This window comes from Artemia sp. Qi Xiang Cuo, chromosome 1 (genome assembly GCF_049724085.1).
Source record: "Artemia sp. Qi Xiang Cuo chromosome 1, ASM4972408v1, whole genome shotgun sequence".
Lineage (NCBI taxonomy): Eukaryota > Metazoa > Arthropoda > Branchiopoda > Anostraca > Artemiidae > Artemia > Artemia sp. Qi Xiang Cuo.
In genome coordinates, this window is record NC_142794.1 from 98,077,649 (window position 1) to 98,095,464 (window position 17,816).

General features: G+C 34.8%; 1 protein-coding gene across 1 annotated transcript in view; it reads right to left on the reverse strand.

Annotated features, from left to right (window-relative positions):
- The window catches only part of LOC148956977 (guanine nucleotide-releasing factor 2-like), a 59,610-nt gene that overhangs the window by 11,971 nt on the left and 29,823 nt on the right, over positions 1-17,816 (reverse strand). The window contains exon 3 of the mRNA XM_089088060.1: positions 4,196-4,465. Coding sequence (XP_088944186.1) covers positions 4,196-4,465 — 270 coding nt within the window. The remainder of the gene's footprint in view (positions 1-4,195; positions 4,466-17,816) is intronic.

Here is a 17,816-nt window from a genome sequence, read left to right on the forward strand (position 1 = left end):
TAAGGCTAAGCTTAGTGACATGCATAGTCTCATTGTTGACACTCAGAAGATTTCATCGATCAAGAACTAGTCAAATAATTTAAATTTTCTGCCAGATGAAGCCACAATACAAAAATTCTGAGCAATGAGACTGAGAAACAGTTGGTGGACACTTTTCAACAATCTTGAGACTGAATCATGGACTCTGAACAACAGAGGCAAGTAAATTTACATATTCTTTCACAGCAATATCCCACAAACGGCGTACGGTATTAGAGAGAGAAAGATTTGTTAACAAAACACATAATAAAAAAAATTGTTGCTACATCCCATGAAAAGCAAAGTTTGTGCAAGGGGGAGGTAGAGAAAACGAAATCCTTAAAGATAAAAAAAAGGACTTGGCCATCGTCCTCACTAATACCCTCATATTAAATAATAAAAAAAACATTACTTTACTTTTCCTCTGGGGACTTCATTTCATTATAATCCCTACAATAAATAAATAACAAAATCGAAACACATATTCTACAAAAAGAATGTCTATAATGTTTTTTCTAAATATATTGGGGTTTCCAATAATCTTAACATCACTAATTAAACTATTGCATTTCCGCGTACCTCTATAGAACACAGAGAAACACGAACGGGAAGAAATGCCTCAAGGTACACGGAAATCAACATTACCGCTTGTGTTGCGAGAATACACAGCAGACCTAACTCACAATAAATCACTGAAACAACAAGGCAGAATATCCTGCTGCAATCTCAAAATAAACTACAATATATAAAATTCATGAAAGCCTGCAGCTGGCAAAATTTTCAAAGTGGAATAAATTCTCTGAACAGACCGACGTGGAAAAATACCTGCTGAAATCCTTACTGCATGATTTTGTAGAACACTTATTGGTTTAAGGATAGGGGGAGAATTAAATATTTGTGTATAAGAAAAAATAAAGATGGCGGAGGACAGATTTAGGGGGAAAATGTTGGATTTTTTTCATTATACTTCAAAATTTTGGAAGAATTTTACTAGTTCAAGTTACATATTGCTTAAAAGACTAAGTTTCATCAATTACAATCCAAAAATATTTCGAATACGCAGTCCGTTTTATAACTCCATTAGACGCATGCCATTCGTTGATTTATGGGTAAAAGTCCGGTGACCGCGAAAAAATAATAAAATTATACTTCCCTATGTTAACACTTAGTTCATTTACCCTTAGCCATGTTATAATTCTCTCAACCTACAATCGTATCAGAAGTCTGGAGTCAGAAGTCTGGAGAAGTCTATGAAAGTTTCATAACGCTAACTTAAAATTGGTGAAGTAGTTGATGAAGTAGTGTAGACGAAGTACTGATGTAGGATGAAGTAGGAAGTTTAAAACTTTGGTGAAGTATGTAATGTTAAAGGGACTTGAGTCACAGTTTGGATTTCGAATCCTATAGATTGTAAAGCCAAATGGTATTTTTTTTAACGTCCGAAATGCCTAGCATTCTGCTAAATGTAGGTATCTCAAAGATCGGGGGATATGACAGTTCAAGGGCCAGCTCTCCACCTTCTATCAACGCATATTTTTTTTTTTTTTTTTTTTTTTTTTAAGAGGAAGAAGGATTTTTATTAAAAGAAATAAAGATCAAACCCGAAGATTGAAAATGTTTAGAAGATTCCACTTCAAGCAAGATACGGCGAGTGTGCTGTTCTAATAAAAGTTGGTAAATATGAAGGGGTTGGAGGGATCAAGGATCCAATGTGTACCTCGAATCATTTAGATAGAACACTATTGGATATTTTTTTTTACTCAAACAAGGCATAACATACTAATCATTCCGCTAAAAAGTTCGATTAGGAGTGACGTTGAGTTCAAGAATGACCTTGGATCGACTTGGTTTGGATAGACATGGCTTTGTGTCAAAGAGTTGGCCGATGGATATTGAAGGTGTATTTGCACCTCTATTGGCGGTCATTTTAGTTCTATAATCGTAAGGACTGAGAATCTTAGTGAATTTCAAGCTGAAACTAAATACAACATACCCACCTTTTTACGAAAAAGTTGTCAATGGGAAAGGCAATGCAAAAAAGAAATATTCGATAAGCCATAGGCCTATTCCAGGGTAACATGGCGTTTTTAACGTCTTTTCGCCAAAAAGGCAAGCATAGGGACAAAGAGCTTTGGAGTTCTTACTACCCTACATCATGCTGAGTTTTATAATCTTTGTAGGAAACTAAAAGGTGAAAAAAAAAAACACCTTTATCAAAGCTGGATGGAAGGACTTGGGAGTGAATTAAGTGGGGGCATTGCTCCACTTTTGTAATTTAACCAGGTAGATTAAAAAATTCTACGGTAAATCCGTTCAAACAAACTGCAACAGCTCTACATATACGTTAGAACAGCCACAGAGACGGGATTAGGAATTCTCTTGTCATCTTGGTGATTCTACGAATAAAAGAGTTATAAGTAACTCCAATTGAAACGAGATACAACATACCATTCTTCTTGTTTAAAATCCGTTCAAACCAGTTGCAATGGCTCTACATATACGCTAGAACAGCCACAGAGACGGGATTAGGAATTTTCTTGTCCTCTTGGTGATTCTACGAATAAAATGTTATAAATAACTCCAGCTGAAAAGAGATACAACATACCATTCTTTCAGCTGGGAAGTTTGGTATTGAAGGGTCAGTGACTAAAATGAGTATTAATGGCTCATTTTATGCCTGTCACTTTATGCCAATACGCCGCGAATCCCTATATGATTTTGCAGCCAATGATGAGCAAAAGAATGGCACAGCAGGTAGCACAGCACAGAGGTCTCCGTGGCACAGCAGGGAAGAGGTCCACTTTTACCTCCAACTTGTTTTTTGACGCATGAGGAATTAGCTCTTTTTTTAGCAGTCATTATCCAACTTTTCTTTTGTGTACCCAAACAATGAAATTGTCAGCCCTCCAAAGCATCAAAAATGGTGCATCTCCTGAATAGAGTTCTGCATTGTACGGAAGTGCCGCGCAAAAAAATAACAATCCTGTAACCACAGTTGACAGACGCTCCCCTCCCTCACATTCCAATCCAAATTTAGACTGTGTGTCTAAGGCCATATCCAGGTAGGAGGTTCGACCCCCCCCCCAAAAAAAAAAAATATATATATATATATATATATATATATATATATATATATATATATATATATATATATATATATATATATATATATATATATATATTAAAAAAAATATATATATTTGTCTGACCTGTAAAAATGGAAGAAAAAAAAATGGATGGATATAAACAAATTTTTCATGATAAATACAAAAACAAATAAAAAAAAATTTTTTGTGCGTTTTTGTGTGTGTATCCCCCCCCCCAGAAAAATTTCTTTTGTACTCCTGAATAGATCTTTGTACAAAAAAAAAAAAAAAAAAAAAAAAAAAAAAAAAAAAAAAAAAAAAGCAATATCACCTGTTCAACGAGCATCGATCAGCATAAAAAAGTATCACTTTTGGCTTAAAAAAAAAAAAAAATTTTGTTCACGTTCACGTCCAAAAAAGGAAGGGGGAACCGGCAATTTCTCGAGCAATAGGAGAACTTTTAAAGTTTAAGAGACACATCTGATATCGTTCCTCAACCTCAGTCCCAAACACCAAAAACAAATTGAAACAAATTAACATAATTACAAACATAAATGGCTGATAAAAGAAGATGGCAGCCTGATGCTTAGGGATCTGTGAATTTTCTTTCTCAAGTAGAAAACCTTCTGGAAATGAATCCAGTGAACGTTCACACCTTGTATATACTTTTTGATTCGAATCTTACGAGTTTCAAACTGCAAGCTGCTTGCTGGAATAGACTTTCTACTCGATATCAGAAACACCCCTCAGAGAAATGAAAGCTTGGTGAGGCAACTTCAGCCAGTTCTCACTGAAACTAACTATACAGCTCAACTTCATCAGGTGAACACTTCTCACCTGGTTCTTATGGGAATTATTAAGGTAAATAGTATTTGCTTTCTAAATACAAGCTTCGAATGAATATGCTGCTTTCTAACGTGTTTAGTATCTTAAGAAATTTGATAAAGATTTCTATTTCTCGTGCGTGTTCATATTGGGGAATTTGAAATTTTTTCAAAATAAAAATGGTTCTTACTGGAAATAAAACGGGGCATGTGGTAAGTAATTGATCGTGCTTCCATGAGCTTGAAATATAAACACAAGATACTAACTTTCTAAGGTGTTTCATGATCTTGAGAAATCTCATAACGTATTTTTCCCTTTCTTTCGCGTCTTCACGTTCAAGAATTTGAGATCTTGCCCAGTAAGAAACCTTATTGAAATGCTCTGTGAATTTCGTTAAATTTGGAGATTTTTCTTCGTTTTGCTCTTTGGCCCAGAGAAGCACTTCAGCCAATTCCAATCGGTTGAAGTAAGCAGCATCAATTAGAGTCATTTGCTCTGCCATTGCTTCAGCTTTGAATTCTAAGAGATTCAGAGACCTGAAAGTAGAGCAATGAAAAGTAAAAATGGAACAACGCAAGCAAAAACAGAGAAGATAAAGCAGAAAATAGGACAATATAAGAAATTGAAATGTATTAGTTATTCAAAAATAATCGGGTATTACTTCTTTAGAATATTCCTTATTATTGGAAGAAATGTCATTAAAACCAGGGCAGTGGCGGATCCAGGGGAAGAGGGGGCGCCCCCCCCAGCGTAGTCTAAAGTAGTGTAGTTTACTTAATTAACTCAATTTTGCGTTAATTAAACTTGCTCCTAACGCAATTTTATCGGATCAACCTATTTTGCGCCCCCCCCCCCTAATTTTTTATTGGATCAACCTATTTTGCCCCCCCCCCCCCCAAAAAAAAAATCCTGGATCCTTCCATGAACAGGAACATATACAAAAACTTTACTAGAATGACTAGGAAAGGAGGGTGGCTTAACCTGAACATGTACTGAAAATAGATGGGTCAACCTTTTCTCATTACTCGATGTTGAGAAGATTTTAACACACTAATAGTTCATACAAGTAAGAAAAATCAATAATAGCACTAAACAGAATGTCAAATTTAACTTATGAGAAGAGATAAGCAGAGAAGAACACATACAAAACTGGAAAAGATTATTGGCAGTATATGAACTATTAGCCACCAAAATTAGACACGCTACCAAATGGGAAATAGCGCCACCCAACTTAGCAACAAAGACTAGATATAATCTACTTTAGATTTTGAACAGATATAGAATTAAAGAAAATTTGATAAGTTTTTATGGCACTTCGAAGAATGGACACATAAATCTTAAGAGAATTGATATACCCTGTGTTTTCGCAGTAGATGTAATGTAGAGGAGTTTTGATTTTACATATATTAAATTAAAAAAAACAAGTTTTTTTAACTGAAAGTAAGGAACGACGTTGAAACTTAAAACGTGCAGAAAACATTCCATATCTGAAAGGGGATGTCCCGTCTCCACCGTATCGATCTTTTGGCTAGTTTTTTATTGTTTTAAAAAATAACAGTTTTGAGAATGCCGAGAATTAGGATACATGATAAGCCATTGTGGAGGGTCAAGCTCCTATCATATGTGAACTAATTCATGGTCGTTTTAAGCTTTACCGTCGTTACTTACTCTCCCTTAAAAACAGCTCGTTTTTTTAATTTAATTTTTGAACGTTTTTGAATTAATGCAGGTTTTGATTTTGGCTCACCGCACATCAATAATTAAAAAAATTGTGCATATTAATTTTACTTTTATTTGGTTAAATGGCTTTCTCGAAACTTGCTTAATTTTATTTACGAACGTTTTTATTAGTAATAAATATACGTAACTTACGAATTAACTTACGTAACGATCTTCTATATTCATATATTTTTAATACGTATATTAAGGGGGCTCACCCCCTAGTCAATACCTCGCTCTTTAAGCTAAGGTTCGAATTTCGTTCCAATTCTTTAAAAATGACCCCTTAATCACAAAGGCCGTTAATTAGAATAAATAGCTCTTATGAAAGTATTAAAAAATATTTGGCTTAAAGAGCGAGGTATTGACTAGAGGGTGAACCCAATCATACACGTAATATTTTCTGCTCGTTTTAAGTTTTGATGTTACTCCTTATTTTCAGTTGGAAAACTTGTTTTTTTTTTAAATTTAATTTCTGATCCTTTTTTTTAAATAATGCTGGGAAATCCGGCGCCACCTTCATAGCAATGTTCCTTCCCCCAATAAACTTCCTTCATGGAAAGATCTTCTCAAATAACCCCCGACCCATCCACATCCCTACTACCAGAAAAAATTCTCCCTGAAAACGTCTGTATATTTCCAAAAAGCCAATACGATATGATAACATTGGGTAAAGTTCATAACTTTCAGCCCTCTCCCTGAGGACTTCGGGGGATTAAGTCATCCTAAAGGACATAGTTATCATATTTTCAACCATGCTGAACAGAATGGCTATCTAAAAATTTTGATCAAGTCACTTTGGGAAAAAAATGGGCGTGGGAGGGGGCCTAGAACTTTTAATTTCCGTTCCAATGAGTCCTCCCACGATATTCTAGGACCACTGGGTCGATACAATCACAACTAGAAAAAAAAAATAAAATAAAATAAACACACATCCGTGATCTTTCTTCTGGCAAAAAATGCTAAAGTCCATATTTTTGTAAATAGGAGCTTGAAACCTCTACAGTAGGGTTCTCTAATACGCTGAATATGATGGTGAAGATTCTATAATTCTATAATTCCATTAAAATTCTATAAATTTTAGGGGGTCTTTCCCCCTTTTTTCGAAAATGATCCAAATTTTCTCATGCACGTAACTTTTGATGCGTAGGACTAAACTTCATGAAAGTTATATATTTGAATTCAGCATTGAAATCTAATTCTTTTGATGCATCTATTGATATCAAAAACCCGTTTTATAGAGTTTCGGTTACCATTGAGCCGGGTCGCTCCTTACTTACAGTTCGTTACCACGAACTATTTGATATTTTTCACATGTCCTTTCAGCCTAAACATTTGACTACCTACTCTAAACAGTAAACTGTATTTCAATGACCCTAAGACGTTTTGCTCCACATAACGTTGGATGCAACAATAAGCAAAAGCAAACAAGTTCAGACATAGAAAAACAAGTTTATATATATAATAAATGGCTATTTCAGCTTACTCTTGCTCTTTCACAACCTTGTGACGTCTTACACTCGAGATCTGAAGCTATTCTCTTTGTCTCTTTATGCAGTAAAGAGTCTAATACCACAGTAACTTAACCATAGCAATAATAGTCTAAACCATAGCAACTTAAAAAAAAGGTAGGAATCTAAATAAGAAAAGGAACACTGTGTTGTTGTACAAGTATTTCATTTTACTGTAACACATATTCTGCTTTCGTAGCCTTTTCATGGAGTTAATATTGCATATATGTGTTTGTTTTCTTTTCTTTTTATTCCTTTTTGATTTTTGACTCCATCCTTTGTTTTTTTCTTTAAGTAACCAAAAGTTGAAAAATAATTCTTGAAAAAAACTACATAGTGAGAAAAACTTTTCAGAGATATTTTTCTCGAGTACTATGGTATACAAATAAACACAGCTTTATAAGGTTCAAAAACAGACGCAATTTTATGACGAAAATCCTTGTTTCAAAACCTGTTCTTATTCCCATTGAAAATCATTCAGAACTTTCCTTGCAATAGTACTACTACTATTACTAGTACCTGGGTAAGAGAAGCTATACACTTCATCAATCGTCTTGTTATAAAATATCACCTATTCCCCTTCACTTACTCCTAGTCTAAGCGACTTCAGTCTTCTTAACATTATTTTTAAATCAATTCTTGAAAAAAGAATTCTGAAAACCTCTAAAATTACTTTCATTAGTAAATCCAAACTTTTTGGATTTATTAATACATTAATAAATTAGAAAAATTAATAAGTTCAAGGGAGTAACAAAACTTTATTTTTTACTTAGTGTTTCCATATCCTGAATCTTTCTACTATTAAAATATGGTAGAACAATCATCATCGCAGACGTTATTAAAATATTTAGGTATAATTTATTAAATGTTAATAATAATTTATCTCTAGCTTCACGACCACCATCATGGGCAGCGCAATCGCGAAGTCTAAGTAGAGAACGATGTTGGAACAATGTATTATTATTTTTTTTTTTCTTTAGGCCAGGGCACTTCGTATCGAAGGAATTGTCATAGAAACTTCGAAAAGGGCTCATTCTATTGGAAATTGGAGTGGTTTGTGCCCTTTTTAATAGTCGAAAGAGATTGGAAAGCAACTAACACCGCCTCCACACCCACCATGTTCCGAAACACATCCAATAAAAATTTTGAGACAGCCATTTTGTTCAGCGTAGTTGAATTCCAAATTGAACTTATGTTTTTAAGGAGGAAACTCCCCCACAACCCTCAGTTCAAGGGTTGTAAGTAATGCCCCGGGGGCATATAAGGTTTTTATATAAAGCTTCGTCTAAGAAACTTCAAAAAGGGCTCATTTGATTGGAAATTGAAATGTCTAGTGCCCTTTTTAATAGTCGAAAGGGATTGGAAGGCAACTTACACCCCTTCCACACGCACGATTTATCCAAAAACATCCAAATTTTCCACAATCAAAATTTTTAGATAGCCGTTTTGTTCAAAGTAGTTGAAAGGCTCGGAAATTATATATTTGAGGATGACACTCCCCCACGACCCTCAGGGTAAGGGTTGTAAGTTATGCCCTGGGGGTATATAAGGTTTTTATTGAAAGCTTTGTCATAGAAACTTGAAAAAGGGCCCTTTCGATTGGAAATTTAAAGGGGTTAGTAACCTTTTTAATAGTCGAAAGGGATTTGAGGGCTACTAACCCCCCTCTCACGCCCACGTTTTCCCCAAACACAACCAATCAAAATTTTAGATGGCCTTTTTGTTTTAGATAGCCACGTAGTTAAAAGTTTTAGAAATTAGGTCTTTGAGGATGATAGGGCAAGGGTTGTAAGTTGTGCCCTGGAGCATACAAGGTTTTTATAGGTAGTGATGTTATAGAAACTTCAAAAAGGACTCATTCAATTGGAAATTAGAGGGGCTTGTGCCCTTTTTAATAGTCGAAAGTGATTGGAAGACAATAACACCCCTCTCACACCCACCATTTCCCCTAAGACATCCAATCAAAATTTTGAGAAATCTATTTTGTTCGATGTAGTTAAAAAGTCCGGAAATTATGTTTTTGAGGATGACCGAGCCCTCAGGCCAAGGGTTGTAAGTTATGCCCTGGGGGTATATAAGTTTTTTTTGTAGAAAGTGTTGTCGTAGAAACTTCCAAAAGGAATCATTCGATTGGAAATTGAAAAAGCTAGTGCCCTTATTAATAGTCGAAAGTGATTGGAGGGCAAGTAACCCCCCTCTCACGCTCATCATTTGCCCAAACACATTCAATCAAAATTTTGAGATAGCTATTTTGTTCAATGTAGTTGAAGGGTCCGGAAATTGTGTCTTTGAGGATGACAACCCCCTGACAGCCCTCAGGGCAAAGGTTGTAAGTTTTGCCCAGGGACATATAAGGTTTTTAGAGAAAGCTTCGTCGTAGAAACTTCAAAAAGGGCTCATTCAATTGGATATTGAAAGGGCTAGTGCCCTTTTTCATAGTCGGAAGTGACTGGAGGGTAACTAACCCCCCTCTCACGCCCACCAATTCGTCAAACACATCCAATCAAAATTTTGAGATAGCACTTTTCTTCACCGTAGTTGAAAGTTCGGGAAATTAGGTCATAGAGGATGACAACCCCCCCCCAGCCCTCAGGGCAAGGGTTATAAGCTTTGCCCCGGGGGCATATAAGGTGTTTATAGAAAGCGTTGATGTAGAAACTCAAAAAGGGCTCATTCGATTGGAAATTGAAAGGGCTAATGCCCTTTTTATTAGTCAAAAATCCCCCTCCCACGCCCAACCTCCCATTTGCCCATTATGTTTAAAAACTAAATGTCGCCTTAAGGTTAAATCATAATGCACTGTTTTGATGTTAATTCCCAATAAGGCATTTCAGGTGTATCCCAAGAACGACTCAGGGTATTATGTTCAAACCTTCGGGGCTACTTCTGCTCTTAAAATTTAGCTAAATTAAAATAGCGTAAGTGTATCCAAGCTATCAAAGAAAGTAAACAGATTTTTTGTGAACGGTATCAAGTTTTCCATTTCAAGTCAAGTAGAGGAGGTGTAAAAGTAAATTAAACACTACTATTTGTGTCCAGATTTTTAAAAGGGTGTATATTGCTAAAAATTGCTGAAATTTTTTCTCCAGCATACAAATAGCAGGCCAAACTATAAAGACTTAAAAAACGAAAAGATTTAAAGTAATATTTTCCTTTTCCCTGAAAAGACTATGTCAATATAAAACGAACAGAAATCAAAACCCCTATGCCTTCTGAACGCGAGAACATAATTTACACTTTACTTAAAAAAAAATACAAATGAATGTACATTGTCAGTTCAATATACATATACTGATATGAGCCCTACTCATGTTAATTTTTACTCGTTTTGAGTTTGACTCGGTTATTTATTGTAATTTCTGTTCGTTTTGGGTTTCATTTATTTATCGATGCGGATTTGTGATAGTTTCACGATTGGTAGATTATTTGATTTTATTTTTGCTCATTTTTGGTTTAATGGAATTCTTTACTTTTCTTTGAAAAACTTATTTCTGTGGAAACAGTTTTTTTTATTAATACTTTAAAAAAACAACACATTTGTCAGAATCTCAGTCTTACTATTTTTTAATTCTAATTCTTTCTCACAAAACTGATCTTTTTTATTTCTAAAAAAAAAGTGTCACAAACTTTTTTATTATTTTCCATATTATAGACTGCAGCTTTTTCACAGTTTATTACATTCTCAAATTATTCTGCCCATCTCTCTTTAAATATTGCCTTAGCACTAATTGTGGTTCCAGTCGTATCTTTTACTAGGAAAATTCTGGATTGACTACTCCCTCTCAATTTCTTAACATGCCAATATAATATTTACTGCTATGCCGTGTGGCTGAATTTTTCAGGTCTTCAGAAATTTAATTCATGACCTCCATTGTTCTAAATACCAGATGGCTAAAAAAGCTTTGGCTTTAAAGATATTTACATTTGTATATATTTACATTTATATACACATTTAGATTTATATTACATTTGATATTCAATTCTATATTGCGTTTTATATTATATTTTATATTCTATTCTACATTACATTTTATATCACACATGAAATTTACATTTAAATATATTTACATTTATATACATAATTAGATTTATATTAAACTATATATTATATTCTATATTATATCATAATTATATTATATTTTAATATTTAAATTATATTATACATTTACATTTAAATATATTTACATTTATATGTACATTTAGATTTTATAGTACATTTTATATTACAAATGATATTTAAATTTACCGCTCATCGGCAATCAAAAAAAACAAAAACAAATTAGATATCAATTCTAAAGAATACATGTCACTAAACGTGACTGTAACTGTAACGTGTAACGTGACGTGTAACTGTAACGTGACTGTAACGTACATGTCACTATGAAATGTCACTAAACGTTTCTAAGAACAAGTCTTATAAGCTACAAGAATAAAGAAAAACATCCAAAAACAACAACATGAAACTGACAAAGGAAGTGCTTATGCTCTTCGCTGAGCAAATAAATATCAACTATGAAAAACAATGGAAGTCAGTAACAAATTAATTGAAAATCTGAGCCAATAATCGATAATTTCCAGAATAAATTTTAAGATTGTTACTTCATAATAATATAAAGATGATATAAATTTAATGTCCACCATAAATGCAACATACAGCACTGATGGAGCAATAAAGAAAGAAAAGGAAAAGAAACTAATACATAAAAGAAACAATTCTGACAAATACAAACAAAACCAAAACAAGGAAGATTTGACAAGAAATAAAAAATACAAATAAGAGCAGTCATATGGAAAAAAAAACACACGATCAACGAAGGAAAATTTCAGAGGTGCTTTCAGCAATAATCTGCCCCCGATATCTCCGATGTTGCAACTTTGACAAAGAGATGCTAATAAAAAAGAAACAAGGAAAATGCAGAAATGTAGGGTTCAGGTCTCAGGTGAAAGATATGATTTCGCGACCTGGCGTAACTTGCACCGAACAGACAAGAGATTTCTGTTATTGGAAATGTCAGATGTAGATCTGTCTATTGACACTAACAGAATTATGATGACCTTTTCTTTATTTTAGTAATTGGTCTAAATTTTCTCAAATGGAAAAAAAAAATCCGTTTTCATATATTTTCTATTATTACCAACGTGTTTTTAAATGTAAAAGAGAAGAAAAAAAAGATAGATTCTAAAATACAATTCGATATGGAGATAAAACAGCTATAAAGTGGTAGCAAAACTAAGGTCTTACATAGAAACATTAACACCCTGGGAACCCATGTTACTACTAAAAACTCACCGCAGCACCAAGCCACCTGAGGCCAACACAGCTACACACGATTCTCCTCCACCCGAATCTATTCAAAGCCTCCCTTTTTACACCCGCCCACAAAGTTCTCATTTCCATTAAATTTTTCTTTACGACGTCCTCCCACCCCAGGCGAGGACGACCTGCTTTTCGTTTAGCCCTAGACGGTTGGCCGAAAAGAACAATCTTCGGCAATCTGTAATCCTTCATCCGCACAACGTGCTAGCTACCTCAACCTTTCTTTCATTATAGCCCTAGATAGCGGTATTGAACCACATTTTTCGTATAGCCTTTTGTTTGACAAACGGTCAGTCAGCCGGGTACCCAGGTCAATCCTTAAGCAATTTCTCTGGAAAACATCTAGCAAATCTTCATCCGCTTTTCGGAGCGTCCATGCTTCAGAGCCATATTTGACCACTGTCATCACTGTAGCTTCTAATATTCTAATCTTGGTTTGCAGACTTATCTTCCTATTCTTCCAAACTTTTTTTAACTGTGAAAAAACACCCTGAGCTTTGGCTATTCTACTTTTAACATCTTCATTGCTCCCACCATTATCACTAATAATACTACCAAGGTAAGTGAAGCTGCCCACCTGATCAATCTTTTCATTACCCAACGTCACCTTTTCATCTTCACTTATTCCTAGCCTTAGTGACTTAGTCTTCCTAACATTAATTTTCAAACCAATTCTAACACCCTGAACTCGCAATTCCTCTAAAACTTCATTCATTTTGCTCACACTTTCATCTAGGATGCTTAAATCATCAGCATAATCTAAGCCCAGGAGACTTTTTCCTCCCCATTTGATTCCGTGGTCTCCCATTGCCTTTCCTGTGCTCCTTAAGACTTAGTCCATCAAAATAATCCATATAAAGGGGGATAGAACACAACCCTGCTTAACTTAACTGGGTTAAGGAACCCATATTGTAGGTTAAATTAAAAAGAATTCCCCCCAGGAAGACTCTCTCTCTCTATCTTTCTCTCTCTCTCTCTCTCTCTCTCTCTCTCTCTCTCTCTCTCTCTCTCTCTCTCTCTCTCTCTCTCTCTCTCTCTCTCTCTCTCTCTCTCTCTCTCTCTCTCTCTCTCTCTCTCTCTCTCTCCATAAACATTTTAGGAAAGATCCTCTCCATCCAGTGCAAAGTGAAGGAGAGAAATTTTCCCTTGAAGGGCGATGTACTTCCTCCAGGATGAAGTTTAAAGCAATTCCCTCTATCCAGGAAAGACGGGTCAACCTAGAGATAAAGTCATGCAAAAAATGTAAGCTAAATGATTTTAGATTCACGAAAAAAAAATCATGGAAAACTAATGTTTCTACTTTATGAGTTTACCTGCGAAGGGGTTGACTGTTAAACATCCCAGCAAGAATATTAGTTAAATGTTAAAAAGCATCAAAAGTCACTTTATAGGACTAAAAACGAAGAAAGACTGAATTTTCAAACGTAAGTCTCAAATGCTCCTAGAAACCGATACTCTGTGACTTCAATACTGACATCCATCCCTCCCCAAATAATTTTTGTTTCAGATTACCGTTAAATATGTGACAAAAATAATGTGTATAACATTGAATGCGTAAAATTAAAGACTATATATATATTTGAAACTTCTACTCGGGACTTTTCAATGACACGTAACGGTTAAACATACAAAAAAATTGCAATGATTGGAGCAAACATTTTATTGGAAAATAAGTTCCCCTTAGCTGTTAAATGTTGGCTATTCATGGCAATGTTGGCAATTATGGCTATTCGCTAATATCGTTTATTTTAGGAGACCAACGTTATTCGGCTTTGATCGTTGGCTATCAAATTTTGTTTACAAGTTATTTAGTATGATTGACAATAAAACTATTATAGACATTGAATATACTTTCAACAATATATAATATATATTATAATGAATACAAATGAGTATATTGTTTTTCAGTATTGAAAAATAAAGCTAAATAAAAAAAAAACAAATCAACCAGAAAGCTCCAACAAAATCTGATCTTTATTTTAGAAATTATTTTTGCTTTACTGTCTAACAATTAAATAAGTTTATAAATGATTTCACGAAAGAGCCGGAATTCACGATTTTCTCTGTCTGACCGCTAAGAGCAGGTAAAACATTTTAATGTTTATTTTCAATATTAAGCACAAAAAAAAATTTGTAACATATATAGTTTTCATTAAACCGCCAATGACGCAGCAGGATTCTGACTTTTACAGTGAGAGAAGGAGACGATACCCAAACTCTTGTTAGTAGTGATTTTTGTTCGTTTCAAGATCGATTTGTATATTCAATTTAAGTTTCACTCGTTTTAAGATTTATTTATTCATTTATATTAGTATCTATTGTAGGTTTGTTTACATTGATTGTTTATTTAATTTCTGTTCGTTTTGGCTTTTATTTATACATCAATAGTAGAATATTTTTTTTTCCTTTAAGCTTGATTTGCATATTCAAGTTAATTCTCACTCGCTTTAAGATTTATTTATTCATTTATATTATTGCTTGTTGTATGTTTTTTTTTGCTATAATTGTTTATTCAATTTCTGTTCGTTTTGGATTTCTTTCTTTGAAAAACCTCTTTTTCGGAGTTTTTTTTTATAATTAATTTTTGTTCGTTTTTGATTGCAAAACGCTTCAAGTTTTTAAAAATTCTTTATTTCAAAATCAAACTTTTTTTTTCAAAATCAAATGTTCATCAAAGTATCAAAACTAGTATCGAAGTAACAATATCAATGTAAAAAAAAAACAAAGTAAATAAAGCATCAAAGTAACCACGGTATCAAAGTAACAATAAGCAACATGCATAGCTTACAGCCCTTGCACCGTAAATCAAAGTTGCCACGTAAATCACTAAATCGTATTGAAGTAAACAAAGGGTCAAAGCATCAATAAGCAAGTTCCGTAACTCAGAGCCATTTCCCCGGGGTTGGGGCGGGGGGTTCAACCCCGGAAGCATAGTTATTTGGCCTTTGAACTTTTTTTTTCAAAGGATGCCCTTTTGAAAAATTGGGGCGTGGGCTAGTTGCCAATTGATCGCTTTTGACTCTTAAATATGAACTAGAAGTTTCAGTTTCCGATCAACTGAGTCACTCCCCACCCCCCCCCCCGAAGTTAATACGAACACCCCTTCCACAAAAACCTTAAATTCTAATATTAGGCAACTTACATAAGTTATACTTGAATTTAGGACTATTTTGAACAAAATGGCTATTTCAAAATTTTGATAATATGCATTTGGGGAGAAAAGGCACAAGGGGGGGAGGGGTAATTCTAAGGGGTGGGTGGAGCTGGCTTTGCACAACGTTCCCGTGGTGGCCCTAATTTCACTAATCTTAGTGTACAACTAAAAAAAACAATAAAACAAAGAAACCTTATTGCCTTTATGACCTTTAGTTTTCTATTGTCTATTTTCTAACAGAAACAAATTAATTTAAAAAACTAAAACAACCTTACACAAAAGATAACCATTCACAAGCAGTATATGGAGCTCCTTCCATTTGCGCTGCAAATGGGAGGATATTAGGGGGTCGGGTTAAATGCTAGGGAGTAGGCAGGGATGGCTGTGCATAACCTTCCCGTGGTGGCCTTAGTTCATTAATCTTAGTGCACAACTAAAAAAACAATAAAACAGCGAAACCTTATTGCCTTTATTACCTTTAGTTTTCTATTGTCCAAACATATTACAAAAAACTTAATTAGAAATTAATTACAAAAAACTAAAATAACTTTACATAAGAGATAATCACTGACAAGCAGTAGGCTACATAGAGCTATCCTTCCCTTTGCGTTGCAAATATACTTATAATATACATTAAAACATAACTTCAAACACTTGCCCCCGGCTCTGGGGGATTGTGTCAACCTTGGAGTTTTTATTATCTGACGTTTGAACTATTTTTAACAAAATGGCTATCTGAAAATTTTTATCAGATGGGTTTGAAGAGAAAGGGCATGAGGGGGGGGGGGGCGAATTGCCCTCCGATCTCTTTTGACTTTTTAAAAGTCAACTAGAACTTTCAATTTTCAATCAAATGAGCCCTCTCTGAAGTTTGTACGAGTATCCCTTCTGTAAGAACCATATATGCCCCCAGAACATAACTAACAACGCCTGCCCCCGGACCCTGGAGAGTTGTGTCAACACAGGAATTTTGTTATCTGACCCTTGAATTACTTTTAACGAAATGGCTATCTCAAACTTTTTATCTGCTGCATTTGGGAGAAAAGGGCGTGGGAGTGGGAGAGGCTAGATGCCCTCCGATCACTTCTAACTCTTAAAAAGTAACTACAACTTTCAATTTTTAATAAAATGAACCATCTCTGAAGTTTATACAAGTATCCCTGCCGTAAGCACCATATACGCCCCAGGGCATAACTTACAATGACTGCCCTCGGGCCCTGGGGGATTGTGTCGACACCACCAGTCTTTGTTATCTGACCTTTTAACTATTATTAACAAAATGACTATCTTAATTTTTTTACCTGATGCATTTGGGAACAAAGGGTGTGGGGGGGGGGGGGCTAGTCTCTTTTGATCTCTTTTGACTCTCAGAAACTGAACTAGAACTTTCACTTTCCAAACAAATGAGCCCTCTCTAAAGTTTATACGAGCATCCCTTCCATAAAAACCATAGATACCCCAAGGGCATAAATTACAACGCCTGCCCCAGGGCCCTAGAGAGTTGTGTCGACACAAGAAATTTTGTTATCTGACTCTTGAATTATTTTTAACAAAATGGCTATCTCAAACTTTTTATCTGCTACATTTTGGGGAAAGGGGCGTGGGGGGGAGGCTAGCTGCCCTCCGATCACTTCTGACTCTTAAAACGTGAACTACAACTTTCAATTTCCAATGAAATAAGCCCTCTCTGAAGTTTTTACAACCATACCGTCCATAAGAACCATATTTTCCCCCAGGACATAACTTACAACGCCTGCCCCCGGACCCCTGGGGCTTGTGTCGTCCCCGGAGTTATTGCTATGTGATATTTGAATTATTATTAACAAAATGACTACCTCAAAATTTTTATCGAATATATTTGGGGAAACAAGGGCGTGGGGGCTAGTTGCCCTCCGATCACTTTTGACTCTTAAAAAGGGCATTTGAACTCTCAATTTCCAATCGAATGAGCCCCCTTTGAAATTTATACGACGACCCCCTCCATATGAAGTACCTCTGAGAAAAAAAACAAAAAACATTGGGGCCGTATGGCCTTTACTATAGGCAAAGCTATAGCTTTGCCTCTGATATACTTAAATTATATTTTATTTACTTATAGTAATTGCAAGAAAAAAGAAGCAATTAAGATAGCAAGAAAAACAGCTTACTTGTATTTAATTACAATAATTGCTATAAAAAAAAGAAAA